Consider the following 26,677-nt stretch of genomic DNA (forward strand, 5'->3'; position numbering starts at 1 on the left):
TTATTGTGTGAATCTAAAAAAATATTGACAGAATCTGACAGCTGTGGATTTGTTCCAAAACAAAAGTAACCTTCTCTGTCTTGTCTGTCAGTGTCCTCTTTGTCCGCGATTTTTCTGTGTGAAAAGGGTCATTTGCGTGAGTCTCACGTTCAATGCGTGAGAGTTGGCAGCTCTGCCTGCTAGTAATCTCTATTAATCTCCAGTATTATTACATTGTTTGATACAATATTGTTTCATTTGATATTATGTAAATATGAATTTTTATTTTATATTGGTTTTATTATTACCATATGTTACTTGTATTTATATTGTTTAAAGATTTAAGTTAATATTGTGTCCAGTTTGGCCCTGTAAATTAAAGGGTATTATTTTTTGATAAAGTGTGTGCGGTTTCATTTTCTTAAGCACCGATTTAAGAACCGTTTAAGCACCGGAACCGTTTAAAAAATACCGAGTAGGTACTGGAATCGGATAAAACCCAAACGATACCCAACCCTACTGTGGAGTACTTGTATTTAATGTTACTGTCGTAAATACCACTCACGCAGCGCGTCTGCCATAGACTGGTCTCTGCACTCACGGCCTGATACCCCTTTGAAGCTGTTATATTAAGGTACAAATCTTGCATAGTGTGCATTTTTTGCATTAAATAAGAGATCTAGCGCTAAAATGTGTTTTTGAACTCAAGCTGAGCGCTCGTGTCCGCTGCTATCAGTGTCATGGATACAGTGTTCTCTGTGGCGGCGCGCGCGCAGTCTTCACTCGGACGCGCTCTTCAATCTATCGCCGTTGCGGAGACTCTCTATTCATTCCGGTGAAATCACAAAATAAAATGCACAAAAACATGTCCCTGGTTGATATAGACTGTAACCACTAATGAACATATTCAGTTTTGATGAGAGAGAAAAAACTTAGAACCTGTAACAGGGCTCCAGACTAACTTTTCCACTGGTCGCACTGGTGCTACCAACTTTCTCAGTTGGTCGCACCAGCATATGATTTGGTCACACCTTTTTTTTTCTTTTTTTTTGCTACATGCCATGGGATTAATCAATGCATGCTGATGAATAGTGGTTTTAATGGACCAAGGCTAGCAAAGGCTTTCTGGGTTGCAGCAGAAATACCTGTAATATATTAATTATCATTGCCAAATTTCAGGATTTTCATGGATTTTGCACAGTAATTTTAATCTGTAATTTTAAGCATTTTACATTTGAATCATATTCTATCTATCTATCTGTCTATTATCATCTTTCTATCTTTTAAAAATCATTAAACATTCAAATGTATGCATTACATTTGAAAAGATTAGAGTATTATAATAAACTGATACAGATTTTTCGTTATCAAAGTTTATAGTTGTAACAAAAAGCAGAAATCTCACACTCCTTACCTTCTGCATTTTATAATAATTTCCTTTTCCTCTGTCGACCGATCATGAGAGTAATCGCTCAACAGAGGAAAATATAACCGCTGAAAAGACGTAGGAGGAAGGGGCTCTGTGTTTCGTGAGACCATTTTTTAATCATTTTTATATGCCTTAATTCGTGAATTCGTAATTGGCGCGTTTTACCATCAGTGTGCAATGCGCGTGACGTGTACGTTCGTCAATAAATAAACTGCACGTGTCTTGCGGAAGAACATTGTAGACGGAACTTCTCTCCGTTAATGTCTATGGCGAGTCACGCAGGCACTGGGCAACTCCGCAGCCGAGACGACCCCGGGATAAAATAGTCCGAATATAAACACTTATTATAGGCGTACCGTAGTGATTCAGAATAAGTCAAAAACACGGTTTGGAAAATGGATTCATGATGTAGCCTACTCGTTCATTTTGAACATAAGTTACGGACTGCAGCAGCTGATACAACGGCGTTCTGTTGCTCAAGCGTCCACTCGCACAAATGCGACCACATAACATTTTAACTCGCACATTCTCAAAAAATGGTCGCATATGCGACCAATTTGGTCGCAGTCTGGAACCCTGTGTAACCTCTGACACGCTTGGCAAAAGATCTACCACTAGACCATTAAAGAACTCAAACAAAACTTGTGGATCGATGCATTTATTTACGGGTTGAGAGGCTCATTCTCTTTTCCTTTTCCTAGTCTCTTCCGACCGCGTTTTCTTTGCTTTTTCCATCGTCGAGTATCACGTCTGAAATGCGCGCAAGTGTCTTCGTGCTTCATATGTTGTGGTTGATGTGTGTGACGTCGTTGCCGTAAAGCATGTCGTGATTCGCGCGAGATTTGTCGCAAAACTTGCATTGCTGGTTTTTCCAGCGGCGTCCCCCCAAGCTTTACTACCAGGATGATTCGCCCTACTATGAGTTTGTTTACCACCGAAATGACTTTGAAGCTGTTATATTAAGGTACAATTCTTGCATAGTGTGCCTTTAATACTGATAAAACCATATATCATCATAAAAGATTTAGCAGTTATTGTGATATGATCATTTGACACGTCACATGCCTTTGAGTAGATGAAGATTGAGAGATTTCAGTTGGTAAAGAGTGAATCAGACTCATTAACAGATCTGAGATCTGTATCCCACAGGAAGCCTAAGAGCCGTACACACACACACACACACACACACAGGTGGATTGTGGGAAACCCCTGGGATATTCCTGAGTGAGTCCTCGAATTTAACCCTCTCCAGGAGATTACCCGGACACTACAAACATGCCAGTGAGCTTTCAGAGCCACACACACCTCCGTCTGTTTCAGCTGCGTGTGTGTGTGTGTCAGTGTGTGTGTCAGGAGATGATCAGGTCTCTTCCACTAACACTGACAGCTTCACCAGCTCAAGCTTTTATTATCGCCACTATAGTTCAACTATAGGACATTTTTCAGACCAGGAGAGAATTAAAGACCAGATTAATCAAACTGGATCAACTTACAATTCACATCAACAGAGGCCCACACACACTCTCTCACACACACTCTCACACTCACTCACACAGACACACACACACACACACACACTGAATGTGCTCACCTGCGCTGGTTAAATGAAATACTCAAAAAGCCTGACATACAGAGTTTCTCTCTCTCTGCACACACACACACACACACACACACACACACACAAGCCTCCGGCTCCCTAATCGGAAAGACTTGAGCTGATTTAACCGGAGGTCATGAACCTTGGACTCTCGTCAAACCTGGCGCATGTGTTTAAGAGGGTGTGTGTGTGTGTGTGTGTGTGTGTAGAGAGAGAAACTCTGTACGTGTGTGTGTGTGTGTGTGTGTGTGTGTGTGTGTGTGTGTGTGTGTGCGTGTGTGTGTGTGTGTAGAGAGAGAAACTCTGTACGTGTGTGTGATAATGACTCCATTCTCTGATCCATAATCATATTTCATCCCTGGGGAATCCCTCCGACAGAAGCGCTTCATTCAGCGGCTGAACAAACAATACTGAGACGTTCTGGAGAGCTAAAGAAACTTTCCCCAAAGATCTCGACAGTTTCATAATGGCTAATTCCACCAGGAAACGGCTTATATAAGCAGCTGTACACATATTCCTTCAGTCGCATACAAAACATGCTAGAGTTTCTCAAACAAGCACGGTTTGTGCTCAATGTGATATAATACAGTACAGAACCTTTTGTGAGGCATTCAAAATCATTATAAATACTACAATTTCTCACATCAATATATGTGGTCGAGAGTGACAAGCTGCATTTACAGGTGGATTTGTCCATTGTTGTAAATTGACATTGATCCATTACACTGTTCGACAACATAAAAACATGATGTAACACATTCTGTTAGACGTACTTTGCAAAATGCAGGAGCGCTACCTGTGTATCAAGGCAATTAATGAAAATGAATTCATCTAAATAAGTCAATGAATGTCTTAATATCATGCGTTTAAAACGGGGAAAGTTTCCAGTATATTAAACGATCAGCCTTTTTAAAGGTGCAGTGAGAGATTTCTGAGACACACTGAACCCCAAAGACACGCCCCTCCCTCCATAGCTCCGCCCCCTAATGCATGAACACACACTGCAAGAGTGGATGTCTCTATCAGACCTGAAAGCTAAAGTGAAGATGATGAATGAATGACAAGGAAGAACAAAAAATGAACAGAGTACACAAGAGTATATACAAGTAATTAATACAGCCGTATCTGCCACCCAGACACTATAATGCCCTGATGCCACAATAGAGATCAGTAGCCGACTCGAACACAAGCTCAACCGTTACTGTGAGCTTTAACACCAGAACATCCCCACTGTTCCTCACTCAATCATTCAGCTCCTGCGGGAAGTGTGTATTTGAGCTCTGTCAAAGAGAAGGTTCTTCTCAACAAACTCCAAAGACCAGTTCATGTTACAGCAGAACATGCCATAACAATATACACACTAGAACATCTGCAGACCTGTCAATCATTCCACATCATTGATGAGGCATTATGGGATACGCTGCTGGACTGAGAACACAAAGCCTTCATCTTCAGTGAAGGGTGTCATCACCCTGAAACCAGTCTAAGCTGGTTTTTAGATGGTCTCAGCTTTATATTTAGTCTATTTATATTTAGTCAATTGTAAAAAAAAAAAAACATGCCCTCATTACTTTATTCTTAAACGTTAATGTGTCCGTCCTCTCACAACAGCGTTTGTCCACATCTGACTGCTAACTCGCACTGAGATCTGCCTCCGTTTAGTTCTTTAGCTCTTTCTAGTATCTTAACAATCCCCGATGGACAAAATCAGTGCCTCCTGCACGTTTATTTCTTGTTTGATAAGCCAGCTCCCTCAGGGCCTGTGTACACCGGGCCACTTCATGTGTTTCTGTGATCTGGTGGCTCTCGGGTCGTGAAGAGACCGGTGTGAATGCCCTCGATACACACTCGAGACGGATCCGGTCACTCACACCACATCAGGACGAGGTCTGAGACTCGTCACACACGACACTGGACACGTGTAAACGCATCTGGTTGTTGAAACCACATATGTAAATTTTACTCCTCTGTAAATGCGTGAGAGCGTGACATCAGATAACATCAGATAACAGGAAAGAAACGAGATGATCTTACAGTGCTGTTCTCGCTCTCTCCTATTGTGGTCTTTGATTTAGAAATGAGCAGATGATCAATAAAATGCAGCTCATATCTGTTGCTTTCGCTGACGTGAACTCTTAAATCTGCATATAGCGCGGGAATTAATGATCAGATTCATATCTGTTTTCAGACTGATCTCATGAAATGGCGTATGTATGACACGCCAATTCGTATTTCCATTTTTGGCGTGCTATCAACACACATAATCGCTTTTCAGCGTGTTTATCAACGCCTTTGACTTAACGTTATATTACTGTATTATGTATATATAGATATATGACCTACCCCAACCCCGTCCCTAAACCTACCCGTCACTGGGGTTAATACCATTTATGAGTCTTCTCCTACCATCCTAGGAAAAGAAATATCGCTCCACAGATGTAGATATAGATTTTGCTTCGTTTCGCTCGGACGTTTAACGGCGTACACATACACGCAAAAGATTTCGGCGTGGACATACACGCGGATAGCTCAAAATGCGTATAGATAACACGCCACTTGAATTGAAAGTGGCGTGTATGTTTACGCAAAGTCATGATGTCATGGTGCTGTTTTGCGAAAACACATTTATGTGACCGAGTCTAAACGGAATCATTTTGATAAATCTGACCAGTAGAAACACATGAAGTGACCAGGAGTAAACAGGGCCTTAGATTTACATCACACTAGGGGGAAAACTGGTTGCGGTTTCCAATCCATGCCAACGGCTGGTGTTTCCCTGATCCCTGACCAGCTGAAGACTCCTCTAACACCAGCCAACAGGACAACCAACCCAGGGAACCAGATCAGGCTGTTTAAGATGGGGTTTCAGCAGGATATGAATCCAGTAATAAAAATGGATTTACTGTATGTGGAATGCAACAAAATTTATAATTTTTTGGATGAATAAATCAAAAGTAGGGCTGTCGAATGTGGATATGGAGGAGTGTGTGTGAATATTACAGCTCTACTGTTGAATGTCTGCATGTTCTGTGTCTGTGTGTGAATGAGCACTGCAGTTTGAGTTTTACATTGAGCCAATATGCTGATTAGGATAGTGTCTAAACAGTCAACTTCAATTGACCCATGAACATGAACTCTAAATTATGAATTAATCACAGAAATCCACGACACATAACTGTCCCAAACACACTGACTGTAGAGGAAGAAGGTTTCTGGGTAGAAAGCATTCAGGTTTAAGGCTCCTGCAGATTGGAATAATTGACCTTTAAATGTACAATCTTTGACTTCCTTTTATATGTTTAAAAATGTTTTGTTTCGTTGCTTTGAAACTTGTAATTGCTTTAGATGATATATCTATGATTATATTTATTAATGCTAGGCGAAAATTCATAGACAAAAAGTTGTGTGTTTGTTGTTTTGAATTAGGCAACTGTTGTTTTTGTTTTGTCTTGTCTGTATTGTTTTGTCTTGTGTTATGTTATTTAACTTTTGTGTATTAGGACCCCCTTGAAAACGAGATGATGCATCTCAAGGGGTTTATCCTAAAGAATCACATTTGTTACATGAATTCTGGACTAAATGGAGAGCATAGACATCTGAATCTGCTTTTCTGAACTCCAGGAACAGCGAGAACCAAACAGATCCATCTCTTTACACTCAATTACCTTCCGGGTCTCTGAAAGAGGTTTGAGTTCAGTTCTTTTACACAGAACAAGTGTGAACGCCCTACAGAGCAACTATTTTTATGGCAAAGCATAGCTTTGTTTGATAAAGACAACATCCAGCAACAGCATACGAGCCACAACAGTGACAGGTTCTCAACTGAGACAGAGAGAGAGTGTGTGTGTGTGTGTGTGTGTGTGTGTGTGTGTGTGTGTGTGTGTGTGTGTGTGTGTGTGTGTGTGTGTGTGTGTGTGTGTGTGTGTGTGTGTGTGTGTGTGTGTGTGCGTGCGTGCGTGCGTGTGTGTGTGTGTGTGTGTGAGAGAGAGAGAGAGAGAGAGAGAGAGAGAGAGAGAGAGAGTGTGTGTATGTGTGTGTGTGTGAGAGAGAGAGAGAGAGAGAGAGAGAGGCTGTATGAGACCAGACACACATCGGTCAGCTGAGGTCTGACTGTGTCATTCTCCAGTGTAATGACAGACTGCATTGTGTGTGTGTGTGTTATGAGATGGATAGGCGTTATACTGAATTAAACATCCTAGGAATGTAATGGTGGAGGCATGATAGCACGTGTGTGTGTGTATAGAGTTAAAAGAGGCTTTTAGATTTTTTAACTCTTTTAATGTGTGTAAATGTGTGACATTATATGTATGATGACTGTACTGTCTGTCCGTCTAGACAAAACACATCTGTATATGAAGCTCATTTGTAATAGTGTGTGTGCGATACTTTCTGAAAGGCCTCATTCATACGCGTGGTCACATGATCTGAATCTGAAGTCCTGTGTGTAGGAAGACGTCTGACGGAGAAGTCACATCCGATGACAACGGGAACCATGAGAACATTCCCACTGGAAGATTGTGTCTCTGATGCCAGTGTCTCCAAATGAATTCAATACTGCAAAACTTTAAAGCCAACTTTAACTCAGCATCAGAAGAGAGAGGAGGAATATCATCCAGTGGTTTAAAGACAACAATTCTCAGTCAGCAGTTAAAATAAAAACAGTATGATGAAAACATCTGTAAAAGAGTCACACGTACACCATAGTTTGTATTTATTACCAGTTTGACATTAAGCTGTTTAAACCGTTTCCTCACATGCTTCTGCTGTTTCCTCAATATGGCTAATATTTTGTGCAAGCATATGTTATCAAACCTATTAAAAAATTTAAGTTTAAAATTTCGCTGTGGTGAAAATTTAACAAAATTGTATTATTTAAAACAATTATATGACAACGTTATTATCTCTGTGAATATAAATAAATGATTTATTATCTAAAATAACTAAATAAATAAATGAAAGTAATGGAGCAGTGGCCAAATCAGTCAGCAGGACACAGGCAAGAAGGTACAACTGCAGAACGGGGATCTCCAGAAGGGGGCGTGAACTCCAGAAGGGGGCAGAGCCTCACAAAGGGGGCGGGGTCACCAAGTGCAAAGGCTTTCGCTATTGGCTCTAGCTTCATCCAATAAAAAAAATAGCCCTATGGGAACATTTACGTCTTGGGGAACAACCCTGGTTCCTATAACTGAGTTCCTATAACTACCCGGTGCAAACGCCTCTTAATCGTTCTAAAGCCCTATAACAAGCGAGATTAACGGAAATTAGATCAATTTAAATCTGTCAGCTTGAAGCTCATTAGTATCAAGAGCTGTTCATTTCAACTGCCTTCATATCAGCAGCAAATCGTCCCAGACTTCACATGAACTAAAAGCACTCGTGTGAAACCTTCCTGCTAGAGTCACTTCACTTCCACAGATCTGATGATCTATAGAGCTCTTCATTACAGCTGTATGTGAGCATGTGTTATTGAGTGACAGCTTTGAGGCGTATCAATGAAACCAGCAGAAGGGTAGATGAGCTGCGTCTGAGTCCGCCTCGCTGTGCAGATCATTTACTAGTCAAATTCTGAACAAACTGAAAAAGCAGAACCAGAGAGATGAGTGAGAGCGAGACAAGAGACATATTCTGTCATCTCTCAACTGCTTGTTGCTTGTACTGTCACAAAATGTAGACTATATTATCACCCAGCTCTAACATTTAGAATGTAAAATTGTAAGTGTTAAGCAGTCACGCTGAGTCAGGAGTGAAGCTACTTAACCCCAGACTGAAGGATCTGCTCTGAGTTCAGCTGCACTCGAACTGTGGAGCGATTCACGTGAATGTGAAAGCAACACAGACTCTGGTGTGCACTTGTTCAGGAAGTCAAATAACCTGTGCATGCGTTTTAGCCAATGACGACATCATTATTTCAACAAAACACATGTAAAGAGGGATGACAGTGGTGATGGTTTACCTGGGATACTATCAAGTGCTGTGCACGTTTGTGATGACGTAAGATGAACGCAATGCAACAGGGTTCGACAGAATCAAGTGAGAACCAGACCAAGGCAGTGAACGTGCCCAGTGTGAAAACACCTTACTGGCGCTAATCTCTCTGATTCACTTGAATCCAGCTCCAGTTCCCCCTTCAGTGCGTGTCTATTATTGGCGGAAGGTGAAAACTGTATGTCAGAGTACTTAGTACTGAGTAAACAGACACCTTTATGTTTGTAGCACAAACAAGCACAAAGTTAATTACTCTCTAAAGTTTAATACTTTAACGTCATCATGAAACTGAAGTTACACTAGTATTTTCTCCCCTGTTGTGCTGTATATCTGAGTGAAACGCTTCTGGAACGAGAACATATGTGGGCGGGGCTTGATTGTGTCTGTGGGGAATTGATTGGATGGTTGTGGTTTGCTATAGGCTGATCTCATGTGAGTGACAGGTTATAGCTCCGCCCTCGTCATCAGAAAAGAGAAGAGATGCTGCAAGAGGAACTTATTCTGATTCAAGATTATTAAAACAATAATGATGTGCACTGATAAATCATTTAAAGTAAACACTACGATATTCCATTAAAAAATTGTAACTAGTGGAGCTTGCCTCAGAAAACACCACTAAAGATCTGGATTACTGGGCAGTGGTTGAGGGTTTACTATGTCACTCTGAGTGAGTGTATGGATAAGTGTGTGTGTCTACGGTTCACAGAGGCAGCAGTTTCTTATGAGCAGAAAGAGCCCAGATCCCATGAGTACATCACTTCTGTCCCACTTAAAACACACACACACACACACACACACACACACACACACACACACACACACACACACACACCTCTTGGATCTCTAAAGCTATGTCCCACTTACCACCCTTCCTCCTGAAGTAGGAGAGTGCTGTATTCAAGCGTGTGTCTGTGTGTGTGTGTGTGTCCTTTCCACTACACAAAGAAAAATAAACTACTGCATGAAAGTATGTGTGAGTGCTATTTATGAAATGTATTTTAGATCCCATTATTTTTTAACTATATCTGCTTGAGGAAAAACGTAAAGTATTCCCAAATCCTCATAATCCACTCTCAGATCTTCCTATCATCATCATACCTCAGTCTGTTTTCAAGGGACACAACTCTCCTCTTCACTCCAAACTCAGAGCAGAATCACATTTAAGTGTTTGTTGAAGAGCTTGCCCTCCGTCACAGCTCTCCAATCTCATTCAGCTTGAGCATATTCACACATGCTGCCAGAACACATCACACCAGGTTTGATGCCAATGTCAAATCTCAGAGTGCAAAACTGGTGAGGACAACTTTTATGCTAATTTCACAGTGCTTGACAATATAAATCACCATCCACTTTTGTAGTAAAATAGAGAACGGTTGGAGACGATTACTGTAGACCATAGGCCATAAACTATAGAGAGTAGTACAACTTTGGAACGACAGTGAGTAAATTACTGTGAAATATCTTCAATCTAAGTTACAATATTTGATCTCTGCCACTTTATGTGTCCTATTATTTCCATTTAACTGCTTGATCGACTAATCCATTTGGGGTTTTCAAGGCAAATCTACCGTAGGGCACATATCCACAAATACAGACCTAGCCAAACCATCCGAGAGGATCACGACAGACAATGCCATAAATACTGAACAAACCTCTCTCGTTTTCCAAAACAGCTCCAGGGAACGTCTCATCCATTCCTGCAAAGTCCCGCCCCTCCGAGTGGCATCACACACTCAGTGAAGAGACACACACATGCAGTGACCCTCTTCAGGACGGGCCCGCGTCGACACGTGCATGTCTGCACACCCAAGCTTATTAAGTTAACTAACAAATGAAAGGCAGTGTTGGGGGAAACTCATTACAAGTAGGGGTGTGCGATATGACGATATTTAATCGTGGACGATTAAAATGTCTCCACGATTCACTTTTTCGGAAATATCGTACAATCGCGCTCCAATGCGCGTTCTATCAGATGCAGATCTATGGCTTTTTTTCAGCTACGTAGCCATACATGCGATGCGCGGGCGCGGCGCACTAACGTTAGATGTCAGCGTGCTAACAGGATCATAAACGACTTGCTCGTGAAATTAAACAACGCAAGGACGATGGATGAAAACACAGAGGAGTTGATCCCTAAAAAAAATTCAACATCGATAATATGGAAATGGTTTGGATTTTCTATAACAGACACGGCGCAAACGACCGTTATTTGCAAATGTTGCAATGATAAGATTCGCACGTCAGACGGCAACACTCCTAATCTTTTTAACCACCTCAAGAGAAAACACCATAAAGAATATGCTGACAGTCAAATTATGAAGGGACCCCACGCGAGTCCATCAGGTACATCCACGCAGCAGCCAGAGGCTAACGTTACACGGCTTAAACAAACAACTCTAATGAAGGAGGTATTCGAGAAGGGAACTCCATATGACAGAACAAGTAAGCGCTGGAAAGATGTAACTGATGCAGTGACATTTTACCTGGCCAAGGATATGATCCCCATAAATACTGTGGAAAACAAGGGCTTCAAAAGACTGCTCAAAGTTGTAGATCCGCGTTACGAGATTCCCAGCCGCAAATATTTTTCTGCCACGGCCATTCCACGGCTGTATTCCGAATGCCGCAACAAGATGGAACACAAAGTTAAAAATGCATTTTTTTTTTTGCCACAACAGCTGGTTTATGGTCTAGCCGCACTTCAGAACCATATTTAAGTCTGACAATTCATTTCATTGATGATTGGAAGTTGTGCAGTGCGTGTCTAGAAACAACATACTTCCCACAAGACCACACTGGAGAGCTCATAGCACAAGGCCTAAAGGAAGCACTTGAATGTTGGGGACTGAAAGAAGCAAACATGACCTGCATGACCACTGACAGTGGAGCTAACATGGTGAGGGCCTTGGAGCTCAACAGTTGGACACGTCTGCAGTGCTTTGGGCACAGACTTCACCTAGCTATTGGTGAGTGAAACTAAAAATAAAATATTGTCACTGGCATTTAGAAGTTTGTTTGTATATTTACTAATAAGGGTAGATTAGGAACACTGAACAGAGTAAAATGATAAGACTAGTTTACTATATAAATTGGATTATTATATTTAAATGTTTCGTATATGAAAAACATATGGTATTGTAGCATTATTTGTTTGGTTTCAATAAAATATTACAATTGAAAAATATAAACCTGTGTTAATTAAAATGTAAATAAATCTAATCAATGAATGTTTTTTTGTGGGGGGGGGGGGGGTTTATAGAAAAAAGTGCCAAAGACCCTCGTGTTGAACGCATGACATCTATCTGCAAGAAAGTCGTCATACATTCTCTTTCAGTTGGAAGAAAAAGAGGGAATTAATTAAAGCTCAAACAGAGCTGAAACTCCCTCAACATAAACTCATCGCTGAATCCCCTACACGATGGGGTTCCAGACTCAACATGATTGAGAGAGTGCTTGACCAGGAAAAGGCCATTTCGCAGGTCCTGAAGGCAGACCGGAAGGCGAGGCATTTGGTCCCATCATGGCAAGACATTGACGTGATGGAGTCTGTGAAAAAAGCACTGAGTCCACTGAAAGACTTCACTGATGCACTCTCCGGTGAGGACTATGTGAGTGTGTCCTACGTAAAGCCAGTGCTTTACCTGTTGAAAGTCAACATCTTGAGCCTGAATGATGAGGACACTGAACTAACAAAAACAATGAAGCAAACAATTCTCAATTACCTCACTGACAAATATCAGGATCCCACCACTGATGACCTGTTGGATATGGCTTCGCTTCTTGATCCCAGGTTCAAAACCCAATACATTGCCAGCGACAAGATAGAGGGAATACAAGCCAGAGCTGTATCTGAGCTGGAGTCTTTGCTGACCGCACAGTATCAAGCAGCATCGGTTCAACAGTGTACATCTGCCTCCACATCACAGAGCCCTGACGCAGAACAAACCCCACACAAGAAAGTAAAGAAATCACTTGCCAGCTTTTTGAAAACCTCAGGTGGTGCAAGTGCATCTGCTGCAGTTTCAGGATCAACTTCATTTTCTCTAAAAGAGGCAATAGAAGGGGAACTGAAGGGATACGTGTCCATACCAAATGCAGAAAGTGAGGTGAATCCCTTGGAATGGTGGAAAGTCCATGAGGCAAACTTTCCAAGAGTTAGCCAACTTGCTAAAAAGTACTTGTGCATTCCGGCCACAAGTGCTCCCTCAGAAAGAGCTTTTAGCACTGGTGGCAATATTGTCACATGCCAGAGGGCAACTCTCAAGCCAGATAAAGTCAATCAACTGGTTTTCCTCTCTAAAAATTTGTGATTGGGATCAGTCATACTTTACGTTCTTAGGATATATACTTTGTAGGAATTTGAAAGGTTTGTTCTAAAGCTGCTAAGTTTAAAAGAGTCAGCAGGATTCAGAAATATGTTTGCACCTTTGGTTAATTGTTTGGTTCCTGAATCACATTGCACTATTTATTGTGTTGTTTTACCTTTTGAAGCAAATCTTTATTTGGGGATTTATCCTATAGTCTCTGACTGTACTTAATTTATAACTAGTTAATATTTTTTTATTTAAACATTTTTATTTAACTTTTTAAGCTTACTTAATTGTTTTTGATGCATCTGTTTATCTATATTTTTCATGCTAGATGCTACCTCAAGATGCTACCTCAAAAAAATAGAAAGATAAAAACATGCTGCCATGGGTTTTGCTCAGGGTCAGTCTACTGACTGTTACAGCTGTTGCCAATGTTTAATTTCTTTTTTTTAAACACTATTCATTTTGTGATGAGAAGTCTGATTGTAATGCAAGTCCTGTTGACTGTTCTTACTTTGCACAATTGCACTTCCATTAAACATACACTTGATTAAAATATGCTACTTTGTCTTTTTTTTTTAAATGTTTTGTTACCTTGTATGGCTATATTTTTTAAATGGGGATATAAGTTTGCTTGTATTGCGGCTCAGTGATTTGCAAAATAGTCTTAAAAAGCAACATGAAAAAGAATCGTGATAAAATCGTTAATCGTGATTTTTCCTGAAAAAATCGTGATATGATATTTTTTCCATATCGCCCACCCCTAATTACTAGGGGTGTAAATCGGAGCCTACATGACGATTCGATACGATACCGATTTCTTAAGCCAACGATTCGATTATTTTCGATACTTCAGAATTCCCCACAATACGATTCGATTCGATACGATTCAATAATCGATATTTTTACACGATGTCTATTAAGTTTCAAATAAATCAACAACATTTTTTATAATTTGCCTTTTATTGAGAATACAGGAACAGTATTCTATTCACATAATGTGTATGTTGTGCTCAATGCACTGCAAATAGAACAGCAAATATAACAGTTAATGCATACAGTTCTAAACTTGATTCTATCGAATCCTGGTGCGTTTCCGTGCATCTTATGTCATCGCAAACGTGCACGATGCATGATAGAAAACAGAACGCGGTCAATATATTGTGTTTGTTTTTTTGGTGCTATTATGCACAGCTGAGTGAACAACACCGGTTTACTGTGTGTCGCATTTGGCTTTTTGCTGATTGCAAACGCAGGAGACAGTGGATTTCCATTAATTTGTTGCCCTGAGTCCACGCGCTATGTGTGTGCGAATACAGACTCACTCTCGCTCTTATCCAAGGTAAATTATCAACACTATCATCCCTTACATGTGTTTTATTTAACTAAATACATCATAATCAGCTAAAAAGCATGCGCAGGTCACTTACTTACTTCCTGAACAAGTGCGTACCCGAGTCCGTGATGCTTTCACATTCACATTCACGCGAGCCGCGGCACGGTTCGAGTGCAACCAAACTCAGCGCACCTCCTCCAGGCAGTCTCGGGTTTGGTACCCCAGTGCGCACCCGGGTCCGCATGACAGACAGCGTTTACATAATTAGCGATTTTTCATGCGAACCGTGCCCGTTCCGTTCCGAGTTGGTGTGAAAGCACCCTAGACTTTTCAAGTAAGCTGTTGAAGTAGCCTTTTTTACACGTTAGCGCCTGTTTGTTTACGTTAGTAACTGCTAGCTTGGAATTCGCCAACTAAGTGACTGAGGGTGCATTCACACTGGCAGTTTAGTTCGGTGACTAACTAACGTTAGCCCAGTGCATAACAACAATCGTTTGTATGCATATGAGCGGATGCTGAAAATAGACAGGCGGCAAAACAAACACATTAATCGATACTCTTGCGGACGCATCGATGCATCGAATCGTCGGCTGTATAATCGATGCATCGATACGAATCGATTAATATTTACACTCCTACTAATTACAAGTAACTTGAGTTACGTAATCAGATTACTTTTTCAAGTAACTAACGTAACTGTCATGAATTGCTCGAAGACAAGAAGGTTGAGGATCAAAATCCAGTATTTATTGAACAGGGCAATCCAAAAACGTAATCCAAAGTACAGGTAGGGTCAAGCACAGGCCGGCAGTCCATACAAACAAACACAACAAGGCAGGGAACACAGGAACAAGAGTAATCCACAGAACAGGCAAGAAATCCGAAACCAAGAGACATGAAACCAGGGAGAATGCTCAGAATTGCAGTGTAACACTAAACAAGACTTCGCAGATAATGAATGAGAAATCCAGGCTTATATGGGATGAGCTAAACAAGATAATGAGACACAGGTGAATGTGATAATGGATGAAGAGTCCGGGCAGTGAGTTATGGGAGATGTAGTTTGTGAGGGAATACAATAGTCTGATGTGGAGTGCCCTCTGGTGGCTCTCAAGTGCACTCCAGTTGCTGAACTTTACAGTAACACATTCCTTTTTCAATTTACAACAAAATATCTAAGTTACTTTTTCAAATAAGTAAAGCTAGTTACTTTTTCACATTTATTGACTGACAGCTCTCCTGTCCCCAAGTTGAGAGAAATAAAGTGAGGAGCTGTTGTGTATAAACATGATGGTTATTTTATTAATAGACTAAATGTGAACATGAATTTACTCGTCTCAATTGCACGAAAACATTCAGTATTCCTCAAAATGAATATAAACAGTAAAATGCTATCTCAGAATTTTACGCAAAACTTTTGTAATGAACAATAGTAAATTACACAAATATACTGTATGTATTTAATCTCACTTTATTAACCAATGTCTTTGCTGCTGACCTTCAACGATCTAATTCAAACATACTAATAAGCAAAAATTACTTAAGATTAGATTTATAAATAAAAGTGTTAAACTTCCTTCTCCTGCATCCTAGAAGCTGAAATGTTTGTTTAAGCGGCGCCCTCTACTGTACTGTACTCTACTGTACTCTACCTCTACTGTACTCTACTGTACTCTACTGTACTACACCTCTACTGTACTCTACTGTACTGTACTCTACCTCTACTGTACTCTACTGTACTATGCTGTACTCTGCTGCACTCTACCTCTACTGTACTCTACCTCTACTGTACTCTACCTCTACTGTACTCTACTGTACCTCTACTGTACTCTACCTCTACTGTACTCTACTGTACCTCTACTGTACTCTACCTCTACTGTACTCTACTGTACTCTACCTCTACTGTACTCTGCCTCTACTGTACTCTACCTCTACTGTACTATGCTGTACTCCGCTGCACTCTACCTCTACTGTACTCTACTGTACCTCTACTGTACTATGCTGTACTCTGCTGCACTCTACCTCTACTCTACTGTACTGTACTCTACCTCTACTGTACTCTACTGTACTCTACCTCTACTGTACTATGCTGTACTCTACCTCTACTGTACTCTACTGTACCTCTACTGTACTATGCTGTACTCCGCTGCACTCTACCTCTACTGTACTCTACTGTACCTCTACTGTACTATGCTGTACTCTGCTGCACTCTACCTCTACTCTACTGTACTATACTCTACCTCTACTGTACCTCTACTGTACTATGCTGTACTCTGCTGCACTCTACCTCTACTGTACTCTACTGTACTCTACCTCTACTGTACTCTACTGTACTCTACCTCTACTGTGCTATGCTGTACTCTACCTCTACTGTACTCTACTGTACCTCTACTGTACTATGCTGTACTCTGCTGCACTCTACCTCTACTGTACTCTACTGTACTCTACCTCTACTGTACTCTACTGTACTCTACCTCTACTGTACTCTACTGTACCTCTACTGTACTCTACCTCTACTGTACTATGCTGTACTCTGCTGCACTCTACCTCTACTGTACTCTACATCTACTGTGCTCTACCTCTACTGTACTCTACCTCTACTGTACTCTACCTCTACTGTACTCTACTGTACTCTACCTCTACTGTACTCTACTGTACTCTACCTCTACTGTACTATGCTGTACTATGCTGCACTCTACCTCTACTGTACTCTACTGTACCTCTACTGTACTATGCTGTACTCTGCTGCACTCTACCTCTACTGTACTCTACTGTACTCTACCTCTACTGTACTCTACTGTACTCTACCTCTACTGTACTATGCTGTACTCTGCTGCACTCTACCTCTACTGTGCTCTACCTCTACTGTACTCTACTCTACTGTACTATACTGTACTATACTGTACTCTACCTCTACTGTACTCTACTGTCCTCTGCATATAATGTACTCTAATGTACTGTGCTCTACCTCTACTGTACTCTACTGTTATGTGTGAGTGTTCTAATCTGTATGTCATTGCAGTTTCCCTGGTAGATCACCTGCTGCAATCAACCGGTTAATTGGTGTCACCTGACAGGAGCTACTTAAATCTAGGACGCATGCTCTTGCTCTCTCTCTCTCGTCTTGCAGCCGGCAGAGCAGTAGCTGTGTTTTGCTTCTACAGTCCCCTTTTTCCTTTTTATATTAAATAAACTTTGTTTTAATTGGCAGACTTCTGTCTTTGTGTCCTTTATGTTGCATCCCTGGAGCCGGGGTTGTAACATCTACTGTACTATACTGTGCTCTACCTCTACTGTGCTCTACCTCTACTGTACTCTACCTCTACTGTACACTACCTCTACTGTACACTACTGTACTCTACTGTGCTCTATTGTACTCTACTTCTACTGTACTCAACTTCGATTGTGCTCTACTGTACTCTACCTCTACTGTACTCTACCTCTCCTGTACTCTACTGTGCTCTATTGTACTCTACTTCTACTGTACTCAACTTCGATTGTGCTCTACTGTACTCTACCTCTACTGTGCTCTATTGTACTCTACTTCTACTGTACTCAACTTCGATTGTGCTCTACTGTACTCTACTCTACTGTACTCTACCTCTACTGTACTCTACTGTGCTCTATTGTACTCTGCTTCTACTGTACTCAACTTCTATTGTGCTCTACTGTACTCTACTTCTACTGTACTCTACCGCTACTGTATTCTACTGTACTCTATCTCTACTGTACTTTACTGTACTCTGCATGTACTGTACTGTACTCTACTGTACTCTACCTCTACTGTACCCTACTGTCCTCTACCTCTACTGTACTCTAATGTGCTATACTGTACTCTTCATACAATGTACTCCAATGTACTGCACTCTACCTATACTGTACTCTACTGTACTATACTGTACTCTACTGTGCTCTACCTCTACTGTACTGCACTCTACCTATACTGTACTCTACTGTACTATACTGTACTCTACTGTACTCTACCTCTACTGTACTCTACCTCTACTGTACAGGAGAAATGTGTTACCTTGTTACTTTTTTGGGGGGAAACCGCAATATTGCAATGCATTACTTTTAAATGAAACTTTCCACAACACTGATGAAAGACAAGCCAGCTCTAACAGCTTCTTTATTTATTTATTTCTCATCAGTCTGGATATGCAATAGTGATCATGCAGCTCAAGATGAATCACTGAGATCGTCCACATGCATGTTAGCAGAACAGATGGTACTGCATTATAGGAGCTCATCAGGCCTATTATAACAACTTCTATTGGTAAAATGACTCTGTGTTCAGTGAGATGTGCCATAATGCACTTGAACACACACGAACATCTTAAATGCGCACAAAATGTTGACCTGACCATCTCTAATCTAAAGCTTATCAATGGCTCAAGTCCTTTTAGATCTAAACTGCATTTGATGTGGTTGACGACGACATTCTCTACGACTCCTAGAGGGTTGTGTGGGACTTTGTGGAACTATATGACAGTGCTTTCTCTCTTATTTGTCAAATAGATGGTTTAGTGTTCATCTGCGGCATCGCTCATCTTCACACACACCTCTGGGTTGTGGTGTTCTGCAGGGCTCGGTTCTTGGACCGCTCTTGTTTTCCCTTTATATGCTCCCCAGGCCTCTATTTTTAATAAACATGGCATGGCTTTTTATCTATATAACCAAATCCATCTTCCCTTACAGCGTAGCAATAATCACTCTCTTCAGTCGGTGTTATATGTCTTGAACGAACTTACACTAAGGCTTTCAAGCATTTTGACCTACGCAGTGTGTCAGGAATTTGGGCATCATATTTGACTGCAGCTTAAAGTTTGATAAACAGATCACTGCTGTCGTCAAGCCATGCTTCGCATTCTTAATAAAGTAAAGCCCTTTTTATTCACAAGCTTTTGAAACAGCAGTCCATGCCTTTGTAACATCTCGGCTCGATTACTGTAACTCGCTGTATTATGGCGTCTCCCAGGCTTCATTTCTCATCTGCAGCTGCTAGACTGATCTAGGAGAAGAGCACATATGACCACATTACACCTGTGTTAAGCTCTCTGCACTGGCTCCCTGTCAAGTGCAGGACTGACTTTAAACCAGTATTATTAGTCTACAAAGCCCTCAATAACCTGCCACCTTACTACTTACCTGATTTATTGCTCCCGTATTCCCATTAAGATCCTGTGACCTTGGCCTTTAGCACGTTATTTTGGGTCTCTCTTGTATATTTTTGACTGCCTAATGTTTGTTCATTTTGTTTTTATTTCTCTATCTAGTTCCCTCTCAATTAATTGTGATTGTTTTATTCATTGTAAAGCACTTTGGTCAACACACAAGTTATACTAACAATATTAAATGAAGTCTGCATGAAAGCTCTCTGAAGTCCCTAAATACTACTTCCCCAGAGGCTATGACATAATAAACACCTTTACATATCTGTGATAGGTCCCGCCCTGACTTTCGGTCAGAAATACGTTAAAGCACGGAGGAAAAAACTGCACTCATTTATGACAAAAACACCATTTTCTCAGCTTTTTGCTCAAAATGTTGCTTTTTTTATAAGTGTTTTAAAGTGTTGATAAAAAAGAACACATGATGATAGGATAAAAGGTTTGTTTGTTTGAAAGCAAAGGCTCTGTTCTTTCTTTTGATATATTGTAGATATTCATACAACAAAATATTCTGGGGGCCATGAAAGTTTTGTAAAAATTATCAAAAATACTGGTGCTGGCTGAAAACTTTTTCTTTTTTTTTACGCTGGCTGGGATAAGAGTTAAGTATTGAAATTTGATGCCTAGTTTTGTTTCAGAGAACTATTACACTGTTATTTCAGCAACACTTCAGCAACGCCCTAGCAACCTCTTATAACACCTTAGCAACCACCCAAAACAGCCTTTCTCAGACTCATTTAAATCATGTAACATCAGATGTCATCAGTCCACAAAGAAAAACAAACATGCATGTGGTTTTGGGGAAATGAACGCATGCCAACGTTGATCTGGCACTATAGAGCACAGTGTCAGTCAGATCCATGATAAAACAACTCGGACGCATGAAACAACTCGTGGATCATCTGTTTACTTTTGCTCCAGAAAAATGAAATGAGACGCACCTGGTCCCTGCGCTGTAAAAACACTCCAGTTTCACAGCAGACACACACAATGGACACAAAAGACACACCGCGCTCACAAAAGCCTCTAGCTGAGCCATGTGCTTTTCAATAAACAGTTATTCAGGGCATCTGGCTCTGAGTTTGAGTGGACCACTGCGAGTCAACCTGGGAAACATGCACAACGCAAGAGGCAAGTGTGAAGAACCAGGACATGTTTAACCCTCGTGTTGTGTTCAGCTCATTTTGACCCGAAGATAATTTTTTTTTACACAAATAGACTAGTTAATGTTAATGCATTGGACTGAAACTTACAGACTTTGTTCACACAGACTATAACAACTTATTATTTACAAATTATTTATTTTCTTAACAAAAAATGTTATTATTGTCCCTTTTTTTGTTTTGTTTTTGTTACACTTGTGGTCATCCCGGTCAAAAATGACTGGCCTACATAAAATAGTTAATAAGTCACTAGTAATGCTATATTATCACCAAATATTGGGTTCAATCTTTTTTTTCTTTTTTTTTTTTACTTGTTTTCTGTCAATTAGGACTGGTTTTATATTTCTTTTTCAAACAGATTAATCGTAGGCCTCATGGATCTGAGCTTATGCACCGCAGTTTTTGAGTGAAAAAAAAACATTATTTGTGAATAATTTAGCAAATATTAAACAACATCTGGAAAAAATACACCGTTTATCACACTAGTGTACTTTAAAGTTTAATCAGGAAGTTTGGATTGAAATGCTTTTGTTTTGTACAAAATGGGACAAATTGAAGGTGAATGGGCATTTATGATTCATAAGACTGCTTCAGTTGGGTCGTGTATGCTACTCGTGTCCCTAAAGAAATCCAACCAATGCAATGAGAAAAGTGTGTGTGTGTGTGTGTGTGTGTGAGCCGTGCATTTGTGCAATGGTAAAGACATAAACAATGCCACACAATAAACTCTGCATGACATGAAGATTCACTTATTTTCATAATGTATGCTAATGATCTTATTGTGAACAATTCATTCATGCATTTGCTTCATTATATATATATATATATATATATTGGTCTTGTGATTCTTAGTCAAAATATCATAACTTAATGTTCCAGTTCCCCAAACATTTAAATCCGCCGCTTTCTCACAATCGACCGCAAGCTTTCATTCAGATCTGCCTCCATCCAATCAACAACCAATATAGTCTTTTATAATATGTCTTTCCATAATCCATTCCACTTTGCCGTAGGCCACAATATGGAAGAAAAGATCTGTTGCTTCTTCCGTCTCATCGTGACTTTAAATCCCAAACTCTGAGGTCTAAAAACCCTGCGAAAGCAAGGAATCTGTACACAAGCCCTTCTCCAAAATCCTAGAGGAATGCGAACAGAATCCAACTGGATAAATTCTGAGAATTCCCTGGGATAAATAAGAGAGGAATCTCCGTTGATTCAGATCTTACCTGATCCTGATGGCCTGATCATTCCTGCACAAGGAGAGATTCTGAATAATGAAAGAAATCCCACTCATATTCCTTTAGGATATTTTTGACAAACCTCGAATTTACTTCAACAAGTCAAATCATGTCAATACAATTATAACCCAACAATCTGTGCATTTACTATTCCAGCTGAACTAATGATTCAGAGATGAACTGATCCAGAAGCAGTGCTGGATTACTGGAGTAAGATCTTATTGGATCCTTATAGGATTCTGGTTTGATCCCATTACGACTGGTTCCTACAGGGTAACAATTCCATTAACATTCCTTCAGGATCCTTCAGCTAATTTGTGTCAACAGGTGACACAAGTAGCACACACACACACACACACACACACGTGTTAAACCTGACACAGCTCCAGCACGCGCATCATTCATTCACACACACACACACACACACACACACACACACACACACACACACACACACACACACACACACACACTGTATTCCCGAATAACGCAGTGGCATGACGTCACGCACCTCTATCCATCTCTGCGCCTCGCGCACAGCAGGTTCGGTGTGATGATGATGATGGTGATGGTGGTGATGATGATCCTGCAGAGGAAGATGCCGTCCTTCATCCAAACCTCGACTCGCCATTTAGAGCTGGTGCCTCGATAAACCCTCCTCGCGCCCGACGAGTGACGGAAACTCGCCAGGTAAAGTTATTTCTGGACTCTCTGTGTATGTGTGTGTGTGTGTGTGTGTGTCGTGACGCAGGGCTGCGCTGCTGCCGCACTCGCGGATAAGATGAGACACGCGCACCGCCCGAACAGCCAATCAGAGCGCAGCTTCGCATCCCAGCACGGCCCACCGGCCCAAACAGCCAATCAGAGTCGAGCATTATTTCCCAGCGCCGCCCAACGGCCACGCCCACTGTACACGCCCTGCTCCATTTCCATTTCATAAGAACTTGTAGATAAGTAATAAACACATAAACCCTGAAGTAGTTCAGATACATTCAAATATTCATACACAAATGTTCCAAAAATAATCTGGACACTTCAGTCTCAGAGAGTCTCCAGGAGCCTCATTTCATAAGAACTTTCGTCCTTAACGTGTCCTTGTTACACGTTACATGTATTTACTATTGTAATAACTATAAATTATGCATAATTACATGCAACTAACCTAAACCAAACCCTAATCCTAATTTCATGTAATAACTTAATATTACTCATACTTAAATATATAATTACACTGTAACAGGGACATATTAAAATAAAGTGTAACCGAACTTTCTTAAATAAGTAATAAACACATATGGAGATCAGTAGTTCAGATATTCACATATTCATACACAACTGTTCCAAAAAATGATTTGGACACTTAAGTCTCAGAGTCTCATTGCATTAGCTTACAAGATCAAACATTTGTTTACATTATTACATGATTTTTCTCTCTCTCTCAAATTATTTTATTAAATTGACCTTTTAAATGTATAGCAATAGCAACTTTTTCAATATCAGAAGCTCATGGGTTTTTTATATTTAATTGAGAACATTATATAAACAAAGAAGGAAACAGTCACAATGTGGAACAAATAAGCGAGGGGGGAAAAAAGGAAAAAGACACGAGACAGACAGGGTATAACTAATCAGAAAAGATTACATATCAAAGGAAAAGATTAAAAGACTTTCATATTCAATAGTTTTTAAAGCCTTCTTGTTACACGAGTCAGAAACCGTCATAATGTTGTACTTCAGGAAACAAAACATAGAAAAGTGGTTTCTGACCTGAACATGTACATTTATGTATATATACAATTTTTTTAACAAAAAAAGAATATTAAGTAAGAAAATTTTGTTTTGTGTAATTGCTGTTTTTCCAGTTAGCAAGTCCAAACAAAACATTTTCCCAAAGTAGAGAAAAATCCTTATAATGTTCTCAGTAACAAATCTACAGTAACTAATTTACAGGCAGAGCCAAGATAAACACACTATATCTCTGTGTGCTGTTCACAAAAGTGTTCATATCTTTTCTGAATTTCTTTAAGACGTTATTAACGGGATATACACGATGGGCTATTCGAAAGGAAACTTCTCTTATGATATTCTGTATAAAAACAAATCTCTTTTCTTCCAGCACTGGTTTGAGGATGTAGTGGTTGAACGGGTGTTTGATGAAATCAGTGATGTCATGATCATATCTCTCGTGTTTGATGAAATCAGTGACGTCATGATTTACCCTGTGATCATATGTTAAGATTATAACCCCGTGTTTGATCACGTGCTGCCATCTAGCGGACATCACGCGCTACTGATTCTAGTCTGGACACTGTCAGTCAGGTGCGATTAGTTTACAACACGTTCTCTGATTGTGTATTTGAACGTCACTGTTTCTTAATGTTATTTGTCATTTCTTGCTGTTATTAGGGAGTACATTACTGTGCAGAAGTGACTCTGTGTCATGTGTTACATGTTACTTTTCTTTACTTTGAGTTTGTACAGACCAATCATGGTCATTCGTGTTTACTGAATAAGGACTATTTATTAAAAATCCATGTTTATAGATATTGCTGAGGCGACTTTCTTTCGTATGTTAAATGTTATTGCTTGAAAATAATAAGCTAAAAAGATTAGCCTATACGTTTATTACAAATGTCTAAGGAGAAAGCGATTGCACGCTTCACACTAGGCTACTCCGTTTGCAGTGCGTATTAATAATCTAAAATGAGTAAAAATCTAATTTGTATTTACTTATATTCATCCAAATCGTCATTTATGTTAATCTAATTTAATGTATTTAATAGATCAATAACTATCTAATAGTCTTAATCTTTTTTCATTTATTTATTTTATTTCATTTTATAATTTATTTATTTATTTACTTATTTTAATCTTTATTTATTTATTTTATTTAGCAGTTTGTTGTTATTTTGCCGTATTTACAGACCCAGATTGAAACCCCTGACCAAACATAAAGTGCTCTGTACCTTTAAGGTTGCTCGTGCACTTCCGTGATAAACAGGCCTGATCAGGTGAGTGAGTGTGTGTGTGTGTGTGTGTGTGTGTGTGTGTGTGTGTGTGTGTGTGTGTCAGTGTGTCAGCCTCTCTTTATCTCACAATGCATTTCACACACACACCGCGAAAGATTCCTGTTCATGTCACTGGTAAGTTCTGCACCTAAATTAGCTTTTTCATTTTTACCTGTTTTTAATTATTATGATAAATCCGACAAAACTATACGTTTGTCATAGCGACGAAGTTCTAAAAATCGTATATTACTATAGAGATATGGAAACTAAGCGATCACTAGCGAGCTTTCTCACACTAGAAGCATGTTGACATGTGTTTATGGCATGTGGCTATAGCCTTTGAAACACTGAGTACATTCATATATTTTTTTGTAGCTGAAATTAACAACATTATGTCAGAAGTACCGACTCAACGCAGAATATTTCTGTAAATGTTGTCGTGATCCTCGTAATTGAACTGTTCTTCAGAACACGTGTAATGAAACAGTCAGATGAGTTTGATAACCTCCTCCTTCACTGTCATCAGTTTGCTCAGAGGTTATCTTCAAACTTTTCTCTGTTGTTTTCCACGATAAATAAGAAGTAAATAACTGCATATTTTGCTAAATATTGATTTTTGAAAATGTTAGATTCAGCATGAAATGAAAATTCTTTCTATGTATTTTCTAAATGCATGCTATAGATATTATTGTCAACGATTCATGCATTTGTTTGTTCATTAAAAATATAGGCTATATTTATTTTGACCTTTTTTAAACATCCTCTTAAAATCAATCATATAAAAATCAACTGATAAATTAATTTTTTTTAACAGAATATTGCAGTGTTTATGATAAATGATTTATCATTATTCTTTTAAATTCATGTTCTTGGTAATGTTGAATCAGAATAACTTCCTCTGTTTATATAGACAACTTGTATTTATTATGACTGAAATGGCCCATGTTTTGTATTAACCCTCTGGGGACTAAGCCCTTTTTGGTCCGTTTTCTCTATTTTTACATTTGGGCTTATAAACCATATGTAATGGAGATGGAACACTATGTGTTTGGTATTTATGGATTCAGAAGACCCTAAGCTAACATAAGCATGCATGCAATGTGTTTATAAAGGAAGTATGAGTGAAAAATGTACTATAAACTAGAGAATTTCAAAAACGGAAATTATATTTTTGTCATTTATTTCTGAAAATCACACATCACACAACAATAGTGAACAGTTTTTGAACAAAAAATATATTTTTCAAACCCTTTGCTTGACAGATATGTGTAATTGTTAAATAAAATGTGTAAAGAACAATGAAAAATGTAACTTTATTTACAAATAGTCCTAGGCGTTTTTCTTAGGAATGCTTAGAATTTTCTAATCAATGCTTTTCTCCTTGTCACTCTCCAGTAATTGTCCAGAGCTTGTTCCACCGTAAATCGTTTACTGCTTGCCATCATAAAAGTGCTAAAACAA

General features: G+C 39.6%; 3 protein-coding genes across 3 annotated transcripts in view; 2 read left to right on the plus strand and 1 right to left on the minus strand.

Moving 5' to 3' along the window:
* The window catches only part of LOC130076448 (LIM and calponin homology domains-containing protein 1-like), a 94,445-nt gene extending 71,463 nt beyond the window's left edge, over positions 1 to 22,982 (minus strand). The window contains exon 1 of the mRNA XM_056241525.1: positions 22,720 to 22,982. Within this exon, the coding sequence (XP_056097500.1) occupies positions 22,720 to 22,839 (120 nt within the window). The 5' untranslated portion in view covers positions 22,840 to 22,982. The remainder of the gene's footprint in view (positions 1 to 22,719) is intronic.
* On the plus strand, positions 11,275 to 13,366 carry LOC130076447 (E3 SUMO-protein ligase ZBED1). Its single transcript, XM_056241524.1, has 2 exons — positions 11,275 to 11,956; positions 12,250 to 13,366. Exon 2 carries the CDS (start codon positions 12,428 to 12,430, stop codon positions 13,298 to 13,300), a length of 873 nt encoding a protein of 290 aa, XP_056097499.1. The 5' UTR covers positions 11,275 to 11,956; positions 12,250 to 12,427; the 3' UTR covers positions 13,301 to 13,366.
* Positions 22,983 to 25,299: 2,317 nt separating the features above from the next.
* The window catches only part of LOC130076449 (transmembrane O-methyltransferase homolog), a 43,886-nt gene continuing 42,508 nt past the window's right edge, over positions 25,300 to 26,677 (plus strand). Inside the window, exon 1 of the mRNA XM_056241526.1 lies at positions 25,300 to 25,351. The gene's annotated coding sequence lies outside the window, so the exon portion shown is untranslated. The remainder of the gene's footprint in view (positions 25,352 to 26,677) is intronic.

Source organism: Rhinichthys klamathensis, unplaced genomic scaffold, assembly GCF_029890125.1.
Source record: "Rhinichthys klamathensis goyatoka isolate OS25496 unplaced genomic scaffold, OSU_Roscu_1.1 h1tg000652l_1, whole genome shotgun sequence".
Lineage (NCBI taxonomy): Eukaryota > Metazoa > Chordata > Actinopteri > Cypriniformes > Leuciscidae > Rhinichthys > Rhinichthys klamathensis.

Coding starts and splice junctions, on each gene's coding strand:
- LOC130076447 (XM_056241524.1), top strand. CDS start 12,428: ATGATTGAGAGAGTGCTTGACCAGGAAAAGGCCATTTCGCAGGTCCTG.